Genomic DNA, 26,243 nt, shown 5'->3' on the forward strand with positions numbered 1-26,243 from the left:
ACTACTCACCTCATGCTGGTCTTTCAGCAGCTTGATAAGCTGAACGTACACTTCTTCTGCTTTCTCAGAGAGTCTGACATCTTCATGATGTATGAAGATAAAATCACCCTCATCATCTGTGGGAGGTGAAGGCAGCTGCACAGCAATACACAAACATGTCAAAGCTTCCCTGTAGAAAATGTAGCTGAGACAGAAAAGAAGGCAACACCACCACAGTGGAACCAAACAGAACAGATCAACACTGGACTGGGTGAAGATTAACACCTTAGCAAAAAATAAGACTACTTAATTATCTCAAGCCCTTTGGCACATTGGACTGATATCTAGTGCCAATATGCCAGTTTTTGAGGTCTGCAGCTTAAAATAGAGAGTGCAGTACCATATTCAATTGCCTTGGACTTGAACAGCACCATCAATCAACTTTAAAGTACACAGACATGAAGGCGGCCACCTAGTGATAGTTTGTGGGAGATTTTAAACCTCAGTTTTCCTCCAGGGATGTGACAAAATGCCCTCAACATCTAACCACCACCATGATGTTAGCTGTTGTTAGCTCCAATGATGATTAACATCAGGAAAGAAAATAAAGGATCACAAGAACACATTAGCATGATTGTTAAGCAAGATCCTAGATATCATGCATATTTTAAAAAATGGGCATGTTGCATTCTTATATGTCAAGGGAGAACTAAAGCACAGACACTACCAGACATCTGGTGACCTCTATGACCAAAAGCACAGACACTACCAGACATCTGGTGACCTCTATGACCAAAGCTTAACTTTCCATTCAGTTTTGAAGCAGCTTACTGAGTGGCTTTTGGGAAGCCACCCTCTCCCAGGCTAAACTATCAACCTAAGCTGCTCAGAGGCAGGCAAGCATACACATAGATCAGTCAGCTTTGCTTACCTCCCATGCACATTCATGCTTCCTCTGCTCAGAATTGAAGGCTCTTTTCAAAATGTTTTCCTCCTGCCAAGTGAACTCTGATTTCTGGACAACTGCACCAACATACCTCTTACCATCACAAGCAGTTAGATGCAGTAAAATGTAGGAAACGTGGCGGCAGAATTCTGGGATTGTGAAGCAAGCAGGTTTAGCTAATATTTTTAAAAGCATAGGAACATAGGAAGCTGCCATATACTAGCTTAGTATTGTCAACACAGACTGGCAGTGGCTTCCCTAAAGTTGCAGGCAGGAATCTCTCTCAGCTCTATCTTGGAGATACTAGGGAGGGAACTTGGAACCTTCTGCTCTTCCCAGAGCGGCTCCATTCCCTGAGGGGAAAATCTTACAGTGCTCACACTTCTAGTCTCCCATTCATATGCAACCAGGGCTGACCCTGCTTAACTAAGGGGACAAGTCATGCTTGCTACCACAAGACCAGCTCCCCTTTCTTCCTGCCTGCAACATTAGAGAAGCTGCTGCCAGTCTGTGTAGACAATACTGAGCTAGATGGACCAATAGTTTGACTCAGTATATAGCAGCTTCCTATGTAAGGTAATTCTTCTATTTAAACGTAGGGGGCAGGGCAAGTGGAGCCGCGGCTGGACACGGGCCACCGCTGGTCTGGCTCTGCTACTGACCAACTGGCCGAAAAACCTGTCTCTTTAAATACAAGATTTTCTCGAGGTAAAATCCAGAAGGGGTGTGTTCTTCAACAACCAACTAAGGGCAGCAGGTGGTACAAGACAGTCTGGACAGTCTCTCTTCCAAAATACGCCCTTTTGGACACACCCTAGAGAGTATCTGCTAACCTTGGAAATGTCGACCAACTTGCCATTTTTTGCCAGATCAATCTTTTGGTCCAAGCTCTTGGCTGTTCTCAGATACATCTTGGCTTTTTCAAGATCATTTTTCTTCTTTGCTTGGATTGCAGCCCTTAAGTATTGTTTCTTTCTGTTCTCCAGAAATTCAAGATGCTCCATAGCTGCAAATGAACAAACAACTGTTCTCTTTTGTTTTTTTTAAAAAAGAATAGTACTTTTCCAGAAACAATTAGAATAGTTTACATACTTTTATTTCATCCCAAAGAAGAAATCAGGCCAAAGGTCAAACGCAAAAGATGTACCCAGAGGCATACAGACTAAACTACATGGTCTGTGTACCAGTAGACAACAGAAGATGATGATGAAATAATGAACATTTATCAAAATTTACAGGAGTACAAACAAAACCAACCAAGAGTCATGACATCTTCATGTCAAAATTTATATTATGTGGGGCCTCTGAACAAGGACCATCACTTCCGATTGTAGGGCTTGGCACACAGTTGGTCTTAAATTAATGCGACATAGTACAGTAATAACAGTAGTAATAGAAAACGGTTTCTTAAGAGTCTTGGTATGATCAGGCTTCATCTTTAAAAAGCAGTAATTCATAGTATTTATAATCATGAAGAAAAATCTGAGGACATGAAAATAGTTTTGCTCAAGTTTTTAAAAGTTGAGGGAACCTGGGTGGGACATTCAGGAGGGACAGGGCTTTTGTGATAAACCAATAATGTGTTCCATCCATATAGTTCCCAGTACCTGGTCCCCATATCCTAGACCCTGTAATCTTCCCAACACCATGTTCTATCCTCAGGTTCCTCCAGTGTCTGATGTTTGCTTTTGCCAACAAAATACAAGCAAACATCTATGCTGCTTCTAGTTTCTGTGCAAAATTCTGCAGCCCTGACAATACATTCCTGAAACAGCCTTCCCAGTACAGTTGTGGAAGCAAAGAACTTTACTCAGTTCTAAAGAAAGATGACTAAACTGATGAAGGCTGTTGTTCAATTTGTTTCCTAATGTCTTAGTTTTAATCTATTGATATCAGGAAGATATCACCCTCTCCTTACACAAGACCTTGTATTTTGTTTCCCACCTCTTTTCTTGGAGTACGAGGAACTGCAATAACCACAAAAAAACAAATTAGACAGCACTGGGATACCTTGGTAATTGCATTTTTACTTATGCTGAGCAGTCTGACAGATAACCATTATTTGGGGGCAAGAAATAACCTTGCACCAGTTATTGTGGAATAGGTCAACAGGTCAGATTAACCAGTGGGAACCCCTCCTCTTTTCTACTATTCTTTTGGAGTATGTAGCCTGGCTTGTTTTGAAAGAATTATCTTGAGCAATCTACTCTGTAATTACTCGAGCAATCTGCTCTATAATTACTATTATTCAGTACATCTGATTTCCCTGCTTGTGGTATGTTGTGATCTGGATTGCAGAGACTGATCTGTGTGGGAAGGTCTTGCTTTGTGGCAGTAGGCTCAACAAGATGGTCCTTTGTTTTTCTTCTACACACCCCTCCCCATGAAATTGCATTTTATGTTAAGACAGGAAGAGAGATCGCACTAGGTGCTATTTTCCTTTTCAGCTGTATACGCATTCCACATGCAATAATGTGGTGACAGTATGAAAATACACGAACAAAACTGCTTGAGAGAAAAGCATTTCTGTGTGTAGTTCAGCATGGGGAGTAGGATGGGTGGGAAGGGAAGGGAACAACATACTGATCAGAGAGACAAGTTCATGCTCTAAACCAGGGATTCTCAACGTTGTGTCCCCAGATGTTATTGGACTTCAACTCCCATAATCCCTAGCCCCAGTGGTCTTTAGTTGGGGATTATGGGAGTTGGTCCAATAACATCTGGGGACGCAAAGCTGAGAATCCCTGCTCTAAACCCTTCCGGGGGGGGGGGAGAACACACATTTATCCAAGCATCTAAAAATGTGGGAGGAAAAAACTAACCTAGAGGCAATGTTCCTTCTAACAGGGATTCCCAGAAGTTGTTCACTACAACTCCCAGCATCCCCAGCTGGAATGGCCTATGGCTGGGGATTATGGGAGTTGTAGTCAACAACATTTGGGAATTCCTGTTAGAGGGAACACTAACTAGAAGCAGTCAGATTTTCTCCACTGTATAAAGCAAGCCTGCCATCCATATCCATGCATCTGAAAAGAGTGCAAATTTGTAACAAGTCTCCATTGAACTTTGTTAATACAGCCAAACCACACTACCCGCAGATCCAGCATTCGCGGTTTTGCATATCGGCGGTCAGGGAACTGACACCAACCTCTGCATATACGGGGTGGGGGAGGTGGGAAGAGGGTTAAATCTGCATATCTGTAGATCGAAGGATGGCCAGAAATGACCTTGGAGATCATTTCCGGCTGTCATTTTGTCAAACGGAGCCATTTTGTGGCTTGTTTAGTTTAAAAATATGTTTTGCTCTGCAAAAAAAAAGAGAGAGGAAGAATTTGGACTTTTGGGAAGACATTGCTAGATTGCTGGAGGCCCGCAAAGCACAGTAGGGCACTTATCTTTTTATTCATGGTTTCACTATTTGCTGTTATTGTGGAGAATGGAACCCTTGTGAATACAGAGATTCACCTTTTAAGGTGGCAGTTATCTTATATTTACCAGGGGGAGAGCAACTGTCCCTAACCACCCACAGTGCAGCATCCGTCCAGTGGCTGTTGCTGGCATTTACACTTTGTTTCTTTTTAGATCATGAGCCTTTGACAGATAGGGAACCATAATCTTTTAAGTATTTTATTTTTCTATGTAAACTGCTTTGACAACTTCTGTTGAAAAGTGGTATATAAATATTCTTAGTAGTAATGGTACTGTATACATTGTTTCTTATTCCATCTTCAGTGGTCAGAGTGAACTGTCTTATCCTTTCCTTTTCAGGACAAAACTGCTCTGAAAATCATCAGCATATTCCCTCAATTTAGACTCTTTTTTCGGGCTAAATCTGCACAGCTCCTTCAGGCTTTTCTACGCAGGATGCCTTGTGTAAACAGCATAAATAAATCTGACAGACAGCAGCCTCTGAATCCTTACCAAATGGGGAGGGAGATTCAATAGGTGCAGATTTTTCTGGTGCTGCTACAGGGGTTGACAGAGAAGTATCCTTCTCCAGAGGAGTCTCTTCCTGGATCACAGCAGATGGCACCACTAGTGGCTGAACAACCTGCACTGTTTTCTTAGGCAACTGAGTAGGCTTCTTGGCAGCCGGAGCCTGCATGGAAGACTCACCCTAGTGGGATGAGTAAAGAATTGAAGACAACATGCACAAAATGTAGATACAAGATCTAGGATGGTGACTAATGCCAAACAAATGGATCCCATTAGAGCAGTTGCCTGGTGTGCGCTACAGAAAAGAAAATACACCCTCTGTGTGTTGACATGCTCTGTGCACAGAAACTATGCAAAACCAATAAAGGCACGGAGAAGATTCAAAATGGCAGGATTTAAAAAGTAAGAAACAGAAAATGTTGAGGGAAAACCCTGTTCAAACATTACACTATGTGCACATAGGTTTGTGGGCGCACAGCACACATATATGTTTTTGTGTGAATGACTGTACATTCATTCATTTTAAGAGTGAACCTGGATACAAGCTCCCTCAAATGTGGGGTACAGATAGGAAGCGTACTACTATCGATGCACTGAACATAACATGTGAACTATACATACCTACACTGTACACAGACTAAGTGTTGAACATTATTATTTCTTGTTTACACAGTCAGACAGGTGTTATTGACTGGTTTGTTTTATCCAGACATTGAGTCCTTCCCAAGGACCTGGGATGGCTGAATTTTATTCTCAGTTGTTATAGATATCGTCGCAGAATATAGACTGTTCCCAGTAAAGCTGCTTTTTGTAATTGGCTGATGGTGATTTTGTGGCCCCTATGGTGTTGAGGTGCTCTTCAAGGTCTTTTGGGACTGCACCCAGGGCGCCAATTAACACTGGGATTATTTTGGTCTTTTTCTGCCACAGCCTTTCAAGTTCAATTTGTAGATCTTTGTATAGGGTGATTTTTTCTATTTCTTTTTCTTCTATTCTGCTATCCCCTGGTATTGCTATGTTGATTATTTTCACTTGTTTTTCTTTCTTCTCGACTACAGTTATATCTGGTGTGTTGTGTGGCAGATGTTTGTCTGTTTGTAGTCGGAAGTCCCATAATATTTTTACATCTTCATTTTCTTCAACTGTTTCAATTTTATGGTCCCACCAATTTTTGGCTACCGGTAGCTTGTATGTTTTGCAGATGTTCCAGTGTATCATCCCTGCTACTTTGTCATGCCTTTGTTTGTAGTCAGTCTGTGTGATCCTTTTACAGCAGATGATTAGGTGGTCCACTGTTTCATCTGCTTCTTTACAAAGGTGGCACTTGCTGTTTGTTATGGATTTTTTGACTTTTGCTCTTATTGCATTTGTTCTTAGTGCCTGTTCTTGTGCAGCCAGTATTAAACCCTCTGTTTCTTTCTTCAAGTTGCCATTCTTAAGCCATTGCCAGGTCTTGGTGATGTCTGATTTTCCACTTATATTGTGCAAATATTGACCATGCAGGGGCTTATTTTTCCATTGTTCTGCTCTGTTCTTGAATTGTTCTTTCTTGTAGGCCTGCTTTGTTTCATTGGTGTTAAATAGTTTCGCATTATTGACCATTTGAAGTGCATCTTCTTCACTGTACTTGTTATATTCCTCAAGGCCTCTTTTCTCCTCCTCTACTGTTTGATGGACTTGCAGCATTCCACCTGAGCTGCGAGGGAGGTATAGCCTATCGACATCACTGCGGGGGTGCAGAGCATGATTGATGGTCATTATTTTCCTGGTCTTATGATCTAGCGTCTCTAGCTCTGCCTGGGTCCAGTCTATTATTCCTGCAGTGTATCTGATAACAGGTATAGCCCAGGTGTTTATGGCTTGTATGGTATTCCCGCCATTGAGTTTGGACTTGAGGATTTTTCTAACTCTCCTGATGTATTCACTTCCAATTTTTCTTTTAACTTCAGTGTGTGCGATGTTATCAGCCTGGAGAATGCCCAAGTATTTGTAATGTTCTCTCTCTTCCAGGTTCTTGATCTTGCTTCCATTGGGCAGTTCTATTCCTTCTGTTTTTGTTATTTTCCCTCTGTTCATTATTAATGCAGCACACTTGTCTAGTCCAAACTCCATTGCTATATCGCTACTGAATATACGGACAGTGTTTAGCAGTGATTAGATTTCTGACTGGGACTTTCCATACAACTTCAGATCGTCCATGTACAGCAGATGGTTGATTTGACTTGATGTTTTAGATGTTTGGTATCCGAGGCCTGTTTTGTTTAGTATTTGTGAAAGTGGGGTCATGGTGATTACAAACAACAGAGGGGATAGTGAGTCCCCTTGGAAAATGCCTCTTCTAATGCTAACCTGTCCAAGTGTCTCGCCATTGATTGTTAACTGTGTACTCCACATGCTCATTGCTTTTTAAATAAATATCTGAATGTTTTTGCTGACACCAGTTGTTTCTAAACAGTTTAGTATCCATGTGTGAGGCAATGAATCGAAGGCTTTCTTGTAGTCAATCCATGCAACGCTTAGATTGTTTTTTCTTCTCTTGCAATTTTCTAAAATCATTTTGTCAATCAGCAGCTGGTCTTCTGTGCCTCTGGTGTTCGGGCAATTTCCTTTCTGTTCAACTGGAAGCTGTTTGTTAGTTAATAAGTGTTGCATCACTTCATCTGCTATTATTCCAGTTAATAATTTGAACATGATTGGCAGACAGGTTATTAGTCTATAATTACTTGGAACTGCACCTTTTGCTGGGTCTTTCATGATGAGATGAGTTTTCCCAGTTGTTAGCCATTGCTCAATATCGCCTCCTTGCAAAATGTGATTGAACTGTTTTGATAGTTGTTTATGAAGGCTTGTTAGGTGTTTAAGCCAAAAGCCATGCAGTTCATCGTCGCCTGGAGCAGTCCAATTTTTAATTTTCTTTGCTCTTTCACTTATTAATTCTGGTGTTATTATTAGATCTTGCATTTGTTGGTTACATTTTTGACCTCTTTCATCCAGCCTGCTTTTTTATTATAATCTATTGGATTGTCCCATAATTTCCCCCAGAATTGCACTGTTTCTTCTTTATTTGGTGTTTCTATGTTTCTTGCAGTTTCTCCTTCTATGCTTTGGTAGAAACGTCTCTGATTCGACTGGAATTGGAGATTCTGCCTGTGTTGTGTAGTTCTGGCTTCATATCTGCTAATCTTCTTTGACAATGCTGTTATTTGCTGCTTTATTATTTCCAGGACTTCTCTAATTTTCCTTGAATCTAGGTGGTATTTTTGGATCAGATACTGTTTGGTGTTTTCATTCTTCAGCTTCTTGTCTTTCATATCTTTCAATTTACTAGCATCTGATCTAAGCCTGGAGATTTTATTTTCTAATCTAATCTTCCATTTAGGTGATGTACTACTTTCTTTTTTTACAGGTAACATCATCATCATCATCATCATTATTATTAACATGACATGATCAGGGCTTTGGTTATTCTTAAACCAGTATAAGAGATTTTTGTGTGACGGCCAAAGTTCAATTCTACATCAGTGACACCTGAAAGGAAGGCCTGAAGAACTACTGGATAAAGACATGAACCTACTATAACACACCTCCCCCTCATCTTCCTCCTCCTCTTTGTCATCCTCCTCCTCCTCCATCTTAACCAGTCTGCTTGCACTTTCCAGTACTGAAGCAACTGTAGTGTCACCACCTGTAGGAGCTATTCCAGGAAGCGGAGGGAATCCTAAAAAGGAAAAAAAGATCCTATTCAAAAGAACTCAAAAGCACACAAGGAGCCTTGGGATATAAACTAAAGGGATTTCAAATTGTTTGTGATTTTTTAAGCATATGGTTATAGTTCTATAAGCATAAGCTTTGGAATTATGCTCAAAGCCTTAAGATTTGATACATATGGCCATGGACTGAATGGTTGTCCAACTGTGGCTTCTTTAACCACACAGTTAAATGCTACGTCCAACTGTGGCTCCTTTAACCACACAGAGATTCAGATAGATATCCATTAACATGGACTCTGGTGGAGACTGCAGCTACACTCCCACATTTGTGAAAACTGGATTAAACAGGAAAACTGACAGTGAAAATCGGAATTATGTCATGCTATCCATTGGCAGCTTTCACATACTTTATGCTGCTGGTAAAAGGGAGTTGAGACAACTTTTGTTCCTCTTCAAAATTCTAATTTTCACTCCCTGCCTGGTGTTATTTTTGAAAAAAAGGCCCCAACACATCTTGCTCAAGAATTCCTTTTTAAAATTTTATATATAAATAAATAAAACTGATGTCAATAAATTAAGGATAAACATCTCCTCCTCAAGACAAGCAAGTATTCCAAACATGTGTTTGTTAAAATAGCTCATTCTAAGTTGTCATTTAGATGCTTTTCCTTCCAAAAGGGAAAGGGCAAAGCCATCAGCACACAACTGCATCAAAGTGTACAGATTTGACAGTTTTACAGCACATTCTACTGTATTGGAAAATAGCCAGATCAGCCTTCTAACATAAAAGGAGTAGGAGGAACTGTGCTGAAGCATTTCTAGCAAAGTGCTTTTGCTAGGATTTTTCAGATAGTCCCCTGCTATACACATACTTACCAGGAGGAACTGGTAGTTCAGCAAAATTCACTTTCCTTCCTGCTTTATGAGCTCTTATGGCATCTTGGTATTGCTGTAATAAGAGATGGTGATAAGAATACGGGTGAAGGAGGATGTTTTTGTGGTGGAGAGGATAAACAATAAATGCATTTCTTGCCCCATATTCCACACCTTTCCAAGACTCAGTTTCTGTTGCAAGGAGAATATCACATAGTATGAGTGCTTGGACCATTATATTAAAATATTTCTACTTCTTATTAGAAAAAAGAACACAAATATATAAAAAGACCAGTTGATCAGCAAAACAATTATTTAAAACATTATACCATATGTTTGATAGTAATATAACATAACAATTTTTTAAAATTGCATACATTTGTTCTGTGTTTTTGGATTCCCCTGTGTTAGTTATAAGTAAGCTAGTTTTGATATAATTTCTGAAGGCATAGTATTTTGTAAGCTGGGAAAATGCAAATCATCCCTTCGAGGGTGCATCTGTGCTTGTGACCACAGATGGTTGTGCATCCAGTTCAGGTACAACACAACGAACATGACTTTAAAGTAATGGGCTACAAGTTATCAAATTCCATCATGCTTGTTGTGAATTTAATTTTATGATCATTATTAATCAGTATCTTAATGTTTTGATGTATGGGTCGCAGAAAACCACTACCTAGCTAGCTTACATTTGGTGACTTTTGCAGGAGCTAATTCTCTTGCTCCTGTTATGATAAGTCACTGCAACTACTATCAAGATTCCATGCCACTGCATTAGTAAGAAGGCCCTGAAAAGGGAGTACAGGAGGCCCTTGGTTATCATGGGGGTTACGTTCCACAATACCACAGCGAATGTCGAACATGCAATAATTGAAACCTTGTGCCTAATGAGAAAGATGGGGTTAGGTTCCTTGGTACATTAAAAAGTACTAAAAATTATCCCCCAAAAGTGTGGGGGTCAGAAATATTAGACTTGGGCCACTCCAGCTCCTCCAACAATGGCCCCACAAAACAAACAAAACCCACAAGAACACATCCCACCATGGCTCCACACTGCCTCCAGGAGTGCTTCCAAGCCAGAAATACCACTGGAATTGCCACCAGAAGTGTGAAATGTGTGCATGGGATCTGCGAATGGCCAAAATTCATGCCCACAATAATTGAAACCAGGTATATATAGCTGAACAGAGAATAGCTGAAACCGCGATAATCAAGGGCCTCCTGTATACACATTTTTTACTGTTAGCAAAACCAGCTTCTTCTTTTTAATTACCTTGGCTATCCTCTCATGCATCCTGCTTTTCCGATCATCTCCACTCGCTTTGGCTTGAGCTGCTGCTGCTTTGTATTTCTCCAGCCTCTGTTGCAAAGCTTCTAGCATTGTTTTTGGCTGCTGCAGAGAACCTTTGAGAAGATGCAGAGAACATACCAAGTAAGTTCAGCTTCAAAAAATGCACCCGTTGCTTTTCTTTTAACCCATTTTCCTTTCTTCACTGACAGAAAACATTGAGACAGCAATACAAAATTTCCCCCACTAACTCTCAAATTATGTTTTTAATCTATATAATAGAACTCATAACAGAGAAGCTCTGCTTTAAACATGCATCACTTGAGACTTCATTACCTTGAGTATCTTGTGTGGTTAGAGGTTGGGAAATTTCCACAGGTACAGATGGTGGTGTCTGTTTTGGTGGATGCTGCATCCTTTGTGACCTCTCAAGGTCTGAAAAAGCAGGAGTAGGCAGAAGAGAACTTTAGAATACATTCCTATAATGGTGAGCAAGTGTCAGAGATATCCCTCCTTTAGTATAATTCATAATTTAACAAGACCCAAAGAAAATCCCACAAATCTTCAGACTCACGGTTAACACAACCCAACTCTAAAAACACCAAGGCCCAATTCCCAGGATTTCAGGACTGGAACAGGACCACTTGAAAAAATACGTACCAAATACCACCCAACTTTCTCCAACTTCTTTAAAAATTATCTGGTTGCCTAACCAGGTCCTCTTCTTGGATCAACAAAGATAAGGAATAATCATCCATCTAACTCTGAATTCTAGAAATATAAGAACTTCCAGCTAAAAACCAGTTTACAAAATAGGATGGACATAAGATGGTAGTGGTGCTGGCTAATAGGCAATTGCTTTCTAGGAAAGAGTCATACAGGTTCACATGACACTCATGTGAACCTGTATGTTCACAGCATAGCAAACACAAGAGCAGTTAAAATATAGGCAAGTAATGCCCCATCCCATGGCCTCGTGCTGGAGGAATGGGTCTTTGTCCCAACCCCAAACTGACAGCCTCGGGAAGCACCCCAATTGGTCAGGGCTTGTTAGGAGGCGGGGTTTCTGCGCTGCTCGGTAGGCTTCCCACCTTGGACCTTAAGTTTGTTCTGCTTGGGCTTCGGGTAGGGAGCTCGATGTAGTATCTTCCTCCCATGAGGCCTTGCAGGCTGGTCTGCATTTCGTCAGGAACGGCATCTGCGGCGATAGTTGGAGCTGGCATGGCCCAAGTTTTGGGCAGCTCCTGCCGCGGTGTGGTCTCAGGAGACGGCAGGAGTGGTGTGGGTCGATGCGGCAGAGCAGTGGCGGCTTTAGCCATGATTATTTGATTGGGGCAGTGGTCCCACATTAGGAAGGTTTTCTGGCCGGGCCCTGCCAGGGGATGAGCATCTGGAGCGGCAGTGGCCAGTGGGCCATAGGGGCATCCTCGCCTGGAGGATTATCTTTAAAGTGGGGATCCGCGGCCCTGAGGCGGTGACTATGTGGTGTCCCTGAAGTTTGGGAGCCCTTCTACAGGGAGCACTGAAGGCGTTAGGGGTGCCATTTCTGTTTGGGGCTACCCCTTGAGTCGGCTTGGGATCTTTTTCCCCCTTTGGATTTACTGGTTACATTAAATGTACTAGTTGGGAAACAGTCTCAGTTTAAGTTTTTTGGGCCTTTTGACTTAGTGGGTTTGTGCCAACTGTGTTGGGTGGCTGATTTAATTGTGGGCAGGCTTCCTATATAAGCACCTGGCCGTGCCACCAAAGGAGACACTGGGAAAGAAAGGGGGGCACCCCATAAAGCCTCCAAGGAGACCAGTTCCTCAGTTTTCATCATCGGATGATGAGAATGATATGGCACAAATTAGGGCTCTTATACAAAGGATGGAGGCGCTGGAATGTGCCAAGAAGGCCCCACCTCAGAAGGGTGCTGGCCTGTCAGGATTGCCCACGAAAAGCAGGAAGTGTACCAGGGGTGCTGCATGGGTGGAATTACTAAAATCTCTATCTGACAGTCTGGCATCCTTGGAGAAGGATAAAGAAGAACCTACACCAGTTCCTGGGGAGCCCACCGGTCCTAATCAGCAGCCTCCGGCAGTGCCGATGTCCAACGAGCCTCCTGTCTGACCGCCTGCAGCACCTGTCCTGCTGGATCCTTCACCAGCTGAGCAGCCCACACCAAAGCCATTAAGTGATGCAGACACAGACACACCAAGGGATGGTACCAGCCAGTGGCCCATGTATCCCTGGCTGATACCTCTTTTGGGGGGCTGGGCTATAACCCCCTTTGGGCTGCACCCACACAGCCTTAGGCGAATGCAGCTTCACCAGGCATGCTAGCAGGGCCCACCACATCACAGGGAGTGTCACAGCAGGTATGGTAGGGGTTCGTACCTCAGAACAGCACGGCAAGGGCCACAGGGACTTGGGAGGGGGTTAACCTATGGGGATGATCCCCTCCCCGCAACATTCTCCATATGGGGCTTTAGGCCTTCCGCTGGGGGATCACCTCTTGCCGGCCACAAAGGATAAGATATTAAAGAGGGAGTGTGCAGACATTTTCTGCTTGTTATTTCATGAACCAGAGATGAAGCAGAAAGAAGGAGAGGCTGGTAAGGAGCACGAAGTTCCCAAGCGAAAGCCGGTGGAACAAACCTGGAACTGGCTGTCAGGCTTTAGCATTTATATGGGTGTTATACTCAGGGCTCAGCCTGTTAGGGGACCGTCTCCTGTCAAATACAATGCATTGGGCCATCATGGGCCCATTATGATGGGAATTTTCAAATGAGAGCAGCTTCAGACCCTGCCCTCCTGTGGGACGCCCCTCTTAATAAGCTGTGGCTCCTCATCATGTCCCCATTGTGCCTCATGACTGGCAACAGAGTGGACAGCAGACACCTGCTGTCCAAGACACCTGCCTCTGCAAATCACTCGAACGCCGGCCAGCAGTGGGTTCAATCCCACCTGGTATGTTGGGAATTTACTAGCCGAGGGCGCTGTACCAGGTCCTCATGCAGATTCCGTCATGCATGTGGCTTTTGTGGCGCCAAACATCCTAGCTCCCCCTGTAACAGGGCAAAAGGCTGGAATGCAGAGGACAGGAAGCACCAACCCAACCAGAAGAAAGGCAATCCCCCTTCCCCGTCTCCAGGAAAAGGTGCCCAGTCCAATTAAGTTTGGGGTGTTATGTCAGCTTCTTGTGGATTACCCTGATCACCAGGCCACCGTTTATCTGAGGAAAGGCTTTTGCAAGGGTTTCAGGATTCCTTCATCCTCCTGGCAGGTGGTGTCTGTTGCACGCAATTTACAGTCCGTTGTGGGTATGGAGGAGGTGGTTGTTAAGAAGATCGGCAAACAAGTAGCAGCGGGTAGAGTTTGGGGCCCCTTTGACGCTCCCCCTTTCCCTAACCTTTGGGGGTGTTTCACAAAAAGACTCCTGGCGACCCCTAAGGGGTTAGTTGTCTAGGGAGCTGGGTGTGCCGCTGGCCCAAGGTAAGGCCAAAGGGCCTGCCACGCGACTGTCCTTTCTGGGTATTGAGCTAGACACCGTCACGGGTTTTAGTCGCCTCCCAAAGAATAAATTAGAAGTGCTGAAGGAGCTACTTAGATCGCTTAGGTTAGCTAGAAAAAACACCCTTAGGGGCTGCAGGTAGTTATCGGCCACCTTAGTTTTGCCTGTAGGGCAATAACTGATAACTACCTGCAGCTCCAGTAGCCCTTAAGATGGGTTGCAGAGGGTATCATGGGAGACCTCATGTTCCTGGAGCTTTTTCCTATCATCGTGGCTGTGCACCTATGGATGGAGGAGTTTCACGACTCCGTCATCCGTTTCTGGTGTGACAATCAAGTAGTGAACTTCCAGATCTCCCGTTCTCCCAAGGTGATGGGGATATTGTGAACCTTTGTCCTCTGGTGCCTGCATTTTAACATCCTCTTTTTAGCAAGGCATGTCCCAGGGCTCCAGAATTCCATGGCTGATGCCCTATCTCATTTCCAGGTAGCCAGGTTCAGGGAGTTAGCTCCAGAAGCCAATGTGGACACGGAGACAATGCCAGAGACTCTGTGGAGGCTTGGCAAATAGAGGCCCACCGGGCCACTGATGCATCTGGCTTACAGTACAAGGGTTAGTTACTCTTGCAAGGTAGCCTCTTTACATGCATTTAGATGGTGGGAATGCCTTTTGGACAGCTGGCCTATTCCACTCGACCACCTCATGCAGTACCCGGTGTTCCTGCATACCTCGGGGTGAGCGGTTTCTACCCTGGCAGGCTACGTAGCTGCACTGTCCTTTGAGGCTCAGGCTAGGGGCATTCAGGATACCACTGGGGACTGCAGGATGAGGCATATGCTTGAGGGTTGGACTAGGGAGCGGCCCTGGGCTCAGGATCAAAGGCAGCCCATGACTATTGAGCTGGTAGCAGCTCTTCTATTGCAGCTCCAATCTTTGTGTAGCTCCCCATGGGGGGTGGCACTCTTCTAGGCAGCAGTGACGTTAACTTTCTTTGGGGCTTTCTGGCTGAGTGAAGTCCTTCCTTGCAGCAGCCGTGCCCCGAGGGATCAGTGCCTGCAGTTTGTGGGCCTTTCCTTTAAGGTATTGGGAGTGCAGTTGCACTTGCACCACTCTAAGACCGATCAGAGGGGCAAGGGCCAGCAGACTGAGCTGTCTCCAGCGCGGAATGCCACATTGTGCCCAGTTAGCGCCTTGCAGCAGTACGCTGCGCTTCAGCAAAGGATTGTGGGTTGCTCATTCATGCCCTCTGATGGCACGCCCCTGACCCAATACCAGCAGTGGGTTGTTTTACGGAAAGCGCTTCTTAGGCTGGGCAAACCGGCTCAACTGTTTAGTTTACACTCCTTCTGTATTGGTGCTACGACAACCACCCGTCGGCTGCGTTTTGAGGATGCTGAAATTAAGCATATTGGGCATTGGTAGTCCAAGGTGTTTTTGCACTGTGTGCATGTAACACTGTTGTGTTACTGTACACAACAGTAACACTCTTGTGTTACTTCAGCCAGTTGCTGGGTGTTCACCATTGTTGTTCTTTTGGCAGGTGCTGGCGGAGCAGTGGCTCCTCTGCGTGTACTAATCTGCTGCCGCTCCCTGGTTTTCTGGGCCTTCAAGCAAGCCAGCACTTTGCCAATTGGTACTCAACTTGGTTTGGGGAAGCGTGCCAGTGTGCAATGGCTGGGAATTTGGGGAGTTTTGTGGAGCCAGTTGCTTCTGGCTTTGTGGGAGTATTTAGCTATTAGTGCCCCTCTCAAGGTATATAAAATAAATAAATAAATAAGCAAAATAAATGAATGAATGAATAAATAAATATCCTGAAAACCATATGAGCCATTAGGAACACTGACATTCTGAACAAGTTGTTCGAGTAAGAACTAATCTGCCTACTTTCCTTTCACTATCTCTACAACTGGACTAAATCTGGTTCAAATCAAGGTCCACAAGTTAGATCTCTTGTACCTCAAATGTTCATGAATCTGCCGTCTTGGATCGGGGTAGCTGACATCATTACAAACTACAACACTGAAGTGTCCTTGTGCGTCTACTACAACTGTACCAAATTTGGTCCAAATTGGTTAGACAGTCCTCAAGTTAGTGCACTTGCACCTCAAAAGCCACGGAGCCAGTGTGGTGTAGTCGTTAGAGTGCTGGACTAGGACCGGGGAGACCTGAGTTCAAATCCCCATTCAGCCGTGATACTACTGTAGCTGGGTGACTCTGGGCCAGTCACTTCTCTCTCAGCCTAACCTACTTCACAGGGTTGTTGTGAGGAGAAACCTAAGTATGTAATACACCACTCTGGGCTCCTTGGAGGAAAAGTGGGATATAAATGTAAAAATAAAATAAAAGTTCACACGTCTGCCATCTTGGATCGGGGTGGATGACATCATCGAACACTATGGCATTGAGGTTTTTCATGTGCCCCTACAGCTGTAGCAAATTTGGTTCAAATCAGTTAGGCAGTTCACAAGTTAGCCCAACTGCGCCTCAAAAGTTTACACATCTGCCATCTTGAATTGGGGTGGATGGCATCATCACAAACTATGCCATTTAGGTGTCCCAGTGTGTCCCTACAACTGTACCCGATTTGGTTCATATTGGTCCACGCATTGCAAAGTTGCTGGGGTGGGGTACACACATGGACACACAGAATGCTGGGTGATCTCATAAGCCTACTGGAAAGTAGGCTAAAAATCTGACTGTTTCCTCCCATGATAAATTCACTGCAGGGCTTTTATGGCCATTTATCTGAAATGAATGTGATCTAACTTCACCCTTCACATCTTATTATTTAGTATTCTCTAGTTGTATTAGGGAAGATAAATGATCTGTATTGGTCTTACCGTGTGGTGCTGGAGGCATATCCCTGAGGTCTATTGGTTGCCCACTATCCAGTGCTTCTAGAACCATGCTGAACTTCTGAAAAGGAAAGCCAACAAAAGTTACTAGTAGGTGAGGCCCGTTGTTAACTGGGCAAAATCATTTTGCATAGATTACACTACTAGGAATGTTCAAGAAATGAAATATCCAAGAGGCCCTCTAGGCCCTAGCAGGGCTAGCTAGCATTTGCAGAAACTGATATATTGGAGTGCTTGACCTATCCCCCACAATGGGCTTTGGTTCCTGAGCTAAACAATCCACTCTTGTGGCGAGAGTGGATTAAGCAGCCTGTGCGGGGAGAGAGGCTATTTAAGCCTCCCCATGCATCAGCTGAGAAACAGAGAGAGGCTTAAAGTCTAGTCGTCTACTCTCTCTACTGCTCAGTTGATGCCCGGCGTCGTTTAGATAACTGGGGTAAGAGGTAAGAGTGCATGGAGCAGCCCACGCCTCTTGTGACAATTCTTTAAATCTCCCCATGTGCCAGATGAGAAGTGGGATGAGTGGCTATTTAAACTGTATACCAATTTAGGGGAGTGTGTGTGAGAGAAAACTGCAAAATAACAAACTCCCCACAATATCTAAATTGGTATATAGGGAAGTGGCCTGTGAATGGAAAATAATGCACGATAATCAAAGGGCCACCTGTATATGTCATATAAATTTTTATTAATGTGCTTGCAAAAAGGGATGTAAAAGAACAGTTTGAATTTGTAGGATTTCGACTTCAAGCCTTATTCATTTTATTGAATTACCACCATATAGGGTAAATCTGAAAAAAGTAAATTTGAATTCAAATCTTCTGCTTCTCTTGGGCACATGATTTTGGAATTATTGATCTGATTGAGTGTTCAAAATTAGTGGTGTGCATGGTTCGGTCTGGAGGCCATTGACAAGGCCTCCGGACCAGTCCGGAATTCCCCTGGTTCGGTAGGGCAGGGGGGAGTTCCTCTTTAAGGGGGGGTGGTAGTACTCCCCCACCCCCGCCGCTCTTCCCCCTCCGGCGCGGGCAGGTTTTCAAAACGTTCTTCCTGCCCCCGTCGTTGTCCTTGCTAGCTTAAAAGTAGGCAGAGCTGGTGGCGCGCATGCGCCCTTTGCAGCGCGCGCGCTCGTCTCTGCCGCTGGCGCGCGCCGCATACATCATGTTGCGCACACGCGCCAGCGGCGGAGACAAGCGCGTGCGCCGCAAAGGGCACATGCGCGCCACCAGCTCTGCCTACTTTTAAGCTAGCAAGGACAACGACGGGGGCAGGGGCTGCAGGGAGGAACTCTGCCGCCCCAAGAACGTTTTGAAAACCACCAGCGCCGGAGGGGGAAGAGCGGCGGGGGGGGTAAGTACTACCCCCCCCAAAGAGGAACTCCCCCCCGTGCCGGACCGCGGGAATTTCGAACCATGCACACCACTATTCAAAATATGTTGAGAATAATTAAACTTTGATTATATTCAAAGTTTCTTCTAAAAAGTAAAATTTTAAATCTTCCCCCGAACATACAGTGGGTATAGGAAAGAATCACCCCCTTTGATAGACCTTAAATTCTGGTCCCCTTACATCCTGAAATGAAAACACAAAGAAAATTCCCTTCACCAGCTGTACTTATCCAATGCAACCTATAACATCCAACTGAAAAACATCACAATTACAGTCCAGAAAAAGTGTCAGAAATAAAAAACAAGAATTACTGAGATTGAAAAAGGATCACCCCTCCCCCGTCAATATTTTGTTGAACCACCTTTTGCTTTAATAACAGCCTTGAGTCTGTTGGGATACTTCTCTATCAACCTTGCACATCTAGACGGAGCAATATTTGCCCACTCCTCCATACAGAACTGTTCAAGTTCGGTCACATTGGATGGTAGGTGTTGGTGGACTGCTATCCTCCCTGGATCCGGTCGGCCCTCCAAACTGGATGGAAGAGCAAGGAGGAAACTGGTAAAAGAGGTTATCAAGAGGCCAATGGCCACTCTGAAGGAGTTAAAGGACTTCATGGCAAAGAGTGGTTGTTCTGTGCATGTGACAACAATTTCACGAGCGCTCCACAGATGTGGCTTGTTCGGGAGGGTCGCAAGGAGAAAGCCACTTCTCAAGAAAGGCCACATTAAAGCTCGTTTGAGCTTTGCCAGAAGGCACCTTGAAGATTCTGATGCCAAATGGAAAAAGGTCTTATGGTCAGATGAGACCAAGATTGAACTATTTGGCCTCAACACCAAACAGTACACCTGGCGTAAATCCAATGCAGCTCACCATCCACAACACACCATACCTACAGTGAAGCATGGAGGTGGCAGCATCCTGTTGTGGGGGTGTTTCTCTGCCTCAGGGACTGGGGCTCTCGTTAGGGTAGAAGGAAAAATGGATGGGGCCAAATACCGTCAGATTCTGGAAGAAAACCTGCTACCCCTGCCAGACAGTTGAGGATGGGCAGAAGATTCACCTTTCAACATGACAACGATCCGAAGCACACAGCAAAATTGACCACACAGTGGCTGAAGGAGAAAAAAGTGAACGTCCTCATGTGGCCCAGTCAGAGCCCAGACCTAAATCCCATAGAAAATCTGTGGAGAGATTTGAAGATAGCAGTCCACCAACACCTACCATCCAATGTGACCGAACTTGAACAGTTCTGTATGGAGGAGTGGGCAAATATTGCTCCGTCTAGATGTGCAAGGTTGACAGAGAAGTATCCCAACAGACTCAAGGCTGTTATTAAAGCAAAAGGTGGTTCAACAAAATATTGACATGGGGGGGGTGATCCTTTTTCAATCTCAGTAATTCTTGTTTTTTATTTCTGACACTTTTTCTGGACTGTAATTGTGATGTTTTTCAGTTGGATGTTATAGGTTGCATTGGATAAGTACAGCTGGTGAAGGGAATTTTCTTTGTGTTTTCATTTCAGGATGTAAGGGAACCAGAATTTAAGGTCTATCAAAGGGGGTGATTCTTTCCTATACCCACTGTATACCAGTGTAAATAGTAGTTCAGCTAATTTAAGTGGCAGGATTGCTCATGCACAATTTGGTATCTGTAGGTCATTGGGAAGTACGACTTTATTTCACATAAAGCAACCAACCAAATCCTTCAAAATATATAATAGATTGTCAAAAAGTCTAGAGATATGAATGACCTTAATTTCAACCTGACTGACAGGATAGTTCATCCTAGTACAGAACCTGGAAGCATTTTCAAAATCATAAAAATGTATTTTAGTTTATAACAAAACATACTCATGTTTTTAGCCTTTGCAGCGGTAAAGAAAAACTGTAATGCGTTAGAAGAGAACAGTCTCAAATGTTTTCCAAAAACTGAAGAGAGGGAGCCAATCTTGATTTTCTGGGAGAGGAAATTTCACAATTGTAGTGCCACCACTAAAAAGGCCCTTTATCAACAAATAAAGTCAATTTAGCCATTTTCTCATTTGAATCAATTATTCTGATTGCGTAATTGGGTTTATCTGGTCACAGAATGTGTATTTTATATTTATTATGAATACCACCCACAGTAAGTTAGTCATGATTATGTTCCACTGAAATTAATGAGACTTAAAATAGTCATCAATAACTTTTTTCATGGATTTCAGTGGTGTTTAGCCATTAAGTCTGGATGCTGCTCTGTATTTATATTCCATCCTTCTTCCATGCTGGAACTCAAGGCAGCATATCTGGGGTTCTCAGGATATTTTCATCCATTTTCATTCAACCATTATCTAAAGCTTGCCTGTTTCCATATTCTTAGGTAGAGAATAACTCTCTTTTTAGGAAAGAAGTCAACCACTGTAAAGCAGGACTATATCTTATTTTCACCATTGGCATTAGTATTCCCATGTCAAGTTTCCTAATCTCACCTTTTTTCATGAAGCAGAACTTACTGCAGAGTTATGTAGGTTTCCCCAACCCTGAACCAAGTCACTGGCAGCTACCAGCAGAGGCTGGGAAGCTCATGAAGTGATGGCCCCAACTCATGTGGCATGTGCAATTTCATGATATGGCTGGAGGTAGGAAATTCACCACAGGAGTACCAATCCCCAAGGTGCAAGTAACATAAAAAATAGTTCTTAAACTCACCCTCAGAAGATGAAATATTATTGGAACTTAAAATTCCTAACAAAAATTAGTTTGCAGAAAGTTGCCTCGACTTGGTAAGAAAGTATTACCTTTCCAGTCCTCATGTATTCTTTTGCCTTCTCAAGATTACCTTCCTGTTTGGCTTTCAGGGCTGCTAATTTATACTCCTTCTCTCTTGTCACAAGCAATGCCCGTGTACCAGAGTTATCAGAATCTGAACAAGACAATAAAGCCAGCTGATAAAACTTAACAAACCTACATGAAACATCATGAAGAACAACAATCTGCCTCCCACAACCCCCTAGAAGAGCAAGGGGTTCATTTTCACACATATCCAGAACAGTGTTCCCTCTAACAGGGATGCCCAGATGTTGTTGACTACAACTCCCAGAATCCCCAAGTGCAATGACTATTGCTTGGGGATTATGGGAGTTGTGGTCAACAACATCTGGGAATCCCTGTTAGAAGGAACACTGATCCAGAATAGAGATGTTGCATGGGAAAGGACAACACCAGACCTACTTACTGGCTTCAAAAGCAGTACTTGCTTCCAAAACACCCGTGTCCGTATCCTGGCCCTGGAGAGCAGTAGCACTTTCAGGCTGCTCAGTATCACAGGGGTCCTTTAATTCACATTCTGTAGATGAGCCTTTGTTGTTCTCTTCCACCTCCGGTACTGTTCCTTGGTCTTGATCAACTGAGTTCCCAGACAAGTCATTCATGGTTTGTGTTGTGGCTGCAGGATTCTTCCCTGATGCTACAGGAGGTGGCATTTCTTCCTCATTCACTTTCTTGCCTTTCTTCACTGCAGCTAGCATGGTTTCCAGAGTCTAGTAGTGATTGAGGGACAATGTCACCTGGAAAATGGAGCACTCACCCATATATGAACATCCCAATCATAACCCTTCATTCATTTTCTTACAGTGGAAACTTATGGCACAACACAGAGAGGAAACAGCAGAAGCAGACATTTTCCTTTCAACAAAATGAAAGGAAAATTGACCTGGAGCAAACCTACTTTTACAGTATAGAAGACAAACTAGTCAGGCACACCAGAAAATGGCTGCCCGCAAAGACATTCTTATAATCACTCCAGATATTATTTTTAAAAAGCAGATCTCTTGAACTATCTAGTTCTTACATAAAATTCTGTTAACTGATCAAGAATGAAGTTACACACATTGCTGAAATCCACAACTCTTAAATAAGCTCAAAATCACGCACCACCAACTTAGGGCATCAGTTAAGGACACATTTTATCTGGCAGCTTTCAAGCTGAAACGATCAGAAGTGCACCAAAACATACATTAATATGCCGAGTTGCATTTTCAAGTAGAACACCATCAACAGTTGATGCCTTAAAGGGTACCTGTCAGTGGCATAACTAGGGAAAACGGCACCCAGGGCAAGCACTGAAATTGCGCCCCCCCGCCGCACACACACACACCCCGCCACCCCCCCAACATACATCTGACTGACACACATGTTTCAGAAAACTTTTATTTTAAAAATGTAAAAAAATTACAAAAATTACCAATATCATACATGTGGTCAAGCTCCTATCTACCACTTCAGATTTATTTTTTAAAACTATCCAAATTGTGGGGCTATCATTAATTTGTTTGGATAGCTCAGGTTAAAATGCTGGAAAACGACAAATTTCAGTATGCTGGGGCTCATGAAATCCCCAAATATTATGCGGAGTTGTACTTGGAACACTTGGAACTAAAAGAAGTGCCTGTCTAATTCTCTGCTATGCATTGTAGCATCACGATTACATAAGTTTTAAAAATAAATGGAGAATTTGACTTTTCCCAGATACTCTGAAAATAATTAAATGATATGCAGAGTAAACTGTATCACTGCTTGGAATATATTCTAGTCTTTCAGAAAGACAGTAAAAATGAGAGAAAGAGCAAGAAACTCCCAGTGGGCCTTAATACTAAGGATTTCACATTGATTCAAAGACAAACTGACCATTAATAGCCATATTATTAAGACATCACATTTAACTCACTTATCACAAGAAGCAAAGTAAGAGCAAATGGATACAATCTTAGCTCATAAACTTCAGCTCAGTATTCACAAGCCCTTATTCTCTGTACATAGTGCCAATCTGAATATGTGTACAGTGAAATATTATATTAATTTTTTTAAAAAACCTGTAGCCTCTTCGGGGGACATCTTAAAGGCTGTGGGGGGTCTGCAAAGTTTCCCCCTCCTCCCACTGGCCTCTAGGGCCTCACAGGCACCATTTGAGCATGTGCGGTGGTCATTTTTTAAATTTTTTTTTTAAAAAATGGCCACTGAAAACATAATGGCCCACTGTGCATGCTCAAATGGCCTCTGTGAGGCGTGGCATGCCCTAGGGCCTCACAGAGGCCATTTGAACATGCCCAGTGGCCATTTTGTTTTTGGTGGCCATTTTTAAAAAATTATTTAATTTTAAGAAATTGCGCCCCCCCTTCAAGTGGCGCCCGGGGCACGTGCCCCCCTGCCCCCTATAGATACGCCTCTGGTACCTGTTGGACCACATCTGCCCATACAAACCTGCCAGGGCCCTCCACGCAACATCTCAGGCCCTGCTCATGGCCTTGCCACAAACAGAGATCCAGTTGGCAGGGACAACAGACAGGGTCTTTTCGGTTGAGGCCCCTCAGCTTTGGAATGCCCTTCCCGAAGAGCCTCACCATGCTCCCTCCCTCAGTGTTTAAAAAAACAAACAATTGAAAACATCTTTTTAAAGAGGCTTTTTAATGTTTCATGTTTCTGTTTATATCTGGTAGGTTATTTAGTTTTTATAGTTCTTAGTTTTTAGCTATTAAAATAACTTTTAATTTTGAACTTTTTAAAACACACAATTTTAAATGTGGTTTTTAACTTGTTGAATTTAAATTTGGTTAACTTTATTAGTTTTTATTTTACATTGTATCTTTTTATTAATGTTGTGAGCCACCCCAAGCAGTAGTATACTGGAGGGACAGGGTATAAATACTTTAAATAAATAAATCAATAAGTTACATATGAATGGCTGCTTGCAAAGAGCTCTACAGGATGCTTGACAGCTCACACCGCACCATACTCCCTCTCTCCCTACCTTTAGGAGGAAAGTGAAGACTGCCCTTTTTATCCAAGCTTTTGGCCAATAGGCCGTCCCTTGCTTTTAAAAACTTTAAAAATAAATAAATGCTCTTAGGAATGACACTGTTTTTCAGCGTGGTGAGATCAGTCAAAAGACTAAGCTACCAAAAAAGGGGAATTCTGCAATTAGATGGAAAGGTGCAACTCATCTCTAGTCCTCCACCAGCACTGAACAGGAAGCAATAAAATAGGCTGAACCTGTGAACAGGAAACTTTGATTAAATACCCAGTAGCCCTTAAAACACTTCAATAGTGCTTTGACTCTCCACACTTCAAAAGGCAGCACTGCAATTGTGTTCTATTGCAAAAATAAAAAATTGTCACAAATCAGGTCTGAAGGGAAGTCAGAGAAAGAACACTGGAATACAGTGATTTAGCAATGAAGTCTACTGGATTCTCCATAAAAAGCAAATGAATAAATGACGACAATTCCAGAGAAAAGGATTAGTATGATGGTAAGCTGAACTGGAAACAAGGAAAGTTTTCCAAAAGATCTCTGAACTCAGAAGGAGGTTCCAACCTCGGATTGGTATGTTAAGGGATGCCAAAGGACAGATAGTAACTGATTCAGAGAAGATCAAACAAAGATGGAAGGAGTATACTGAAAATCTGTGCAGCAGGGATGTCAGCTTCCATACTCTACAGAAATATGGCAGGCAACAGAAGAAGAATCAGTCAAGACTCTAACCAAACTATGCCAGGAAATTTGGAAAATGACACAGTGGCCATCAGATTGGAAGACGTCAGTCTACATACCCAGACCAAAGAAAGGAGACTTAACGGATTGCGCAAATTATCACACAATTTCTTTCACATGCTAGCAAAATAATGCTCAGGATCATCCAATGCAGATTAGAGCCCTATGTAGGAAGGGAAATGCCAGATGTTCAAGCTGGTTTCAGAAAGGGCTGGGGAACAAGAGACATCATTGCTGATGCACGCTTAAATCTGAATTCACTACACTTTTTGCAAACATTCACTTACCTACCATAAAATATATTGCCTTATAGCAGCTACCTTACAAACTACCATAGTAACCTGAACAGAAGAAGACTCTGAATTTAAGACAGCCCCGATCTCTAACATCAAAAAACTTTGGAAAAATCTAGCCTTGGATTCAGGTAAATTCAGTCGAATGTTAAAAGCCAACTTTAATTTACACAGTGTTTTTGCTTCGTGTACCTAGTTATGTCAAATAAAGCTAAATCTGAATGAACTGTTGCTCTGCAATGAATGCTACAATGATTACACTGAGGAAACCCGACATAAAGCAAAATAATCTTAGCTAAAATTTCCACCTACAAAAATCCAAACCAAATTTCCCACATTATTTCATACAAAATAAACTTTAATGGTGATACTTAATTTATCCTAGACAATTCTGTTTACAATATTTTTTTAAAGGCAAGATAATCATCAATTAAACTGAAAATGAAAGTGAAGAAAAACCATCTCTTTGATCTTTTTCTGCACAGAGTGAATCACTGGGTGATACTTCTAGCCTGCTTGAATGTTTCCTCCTCTAGCGAAGGACAGAAGCCTATGGTCAATGAATCCAACATACCTTGAGGCCCCGCTCATATCGCCGTACTTTGGCACCCTCGCCTGCCTCCTTGGCATTCAGTATTGCTGCCTTATAGTTTGATATTCTTTCTTCTATTGTTTTTTGCAGTCCACTGCAAACAGAAGACATCTTAAAGAAATACAAAATAGAAAGGAGAAAAGAAAAAAGAATGTTACTCTACAGAACCACACTCTAGTATGACATCCAGTTATTAGTATAAGATTGCTCTCTTGAACATGCACACATAGGAAAGACATAGAGATTGAACAGGAAGGCTCTCTTGAACAGAAGGGTGCTTGTTCTTCTGCAAACATTCCATGGGCCCACCTCTCGGCTTCCTGTCAAAGTAGTAACAGAGAGGTGGGTGGAGTACCTTAGG

At 43.0% G+C, this 26,243-nt stretch overlaps 1 protein-coding gene across 3 annotated transcripts in view; it reads right to left on the minus strand.

Moving 5' to 3' along the window:
* Positions 1–26,243, minus strand: part of CC2D1B (coiled-coil and C2 domain containing 1B) — a 63,858-nt gene that overhangs the window by 25,287 nt on the left and 12,328 nt on the right. For all 3 annotated transcript variants that reach the window (XM_053313648.1, XM_053313649.1, XM_053313650.1), the window contains exons 6-16: positions 25,865–25,993; positions 21,686–21,989; positions 21,249–21,373; positions 17,066–17,141; positions 11,069–11,167; positions 10,718–10,848; positions 9,448–9,520; positions 8,446–8,579; positions 4,847–5,042; positions 1,759–1,931; positions 10–135 (exon numbers count right to left, since the gene is read on the minus strand). In XM_053313648.1, coding sequence (XP_053169623.1) covers positions 10–135; positions 1,759–1,931; positions 4,847–5,042; positions 8,446–8,579; positions 9,448–9,520; positions 10,718–10,848; positions 11,069–11,167; positions 17,066–17,141; positions 21,249–21,373; positions 21,686–21,989; positions 25,865–25,993 — 1,566 coding nt within the window. The remainder of the gene's footprint in view (positions 1–9; positions 136–1,758; positions 1,932–4,846; positions 5,043–8,445; positions 8,580–9,447; positions 9,521–10,717; positions 10,849–11,068; positions 11,168–17,065; positions 17,142–21,248; positions 21,374–21,685; positions 21,990–25,864; positions 25,994–26,243) is intronic.

Source organism: Hemicordylus capensis, chromosome 4, assembly GCF_027244095.1.
Source record: "Hemicordylus capensis ecotype Gifberg chromosome 4, rHemCap1.1.pri, whole genome shotgun sequence".
Classification (NCBI taxonomy): Eukaryota; Metazoa; Chordata; class Lepidosauria; order Squamata; family Cordylidae; genus Hemicordylus; species Hemicordylus capensis.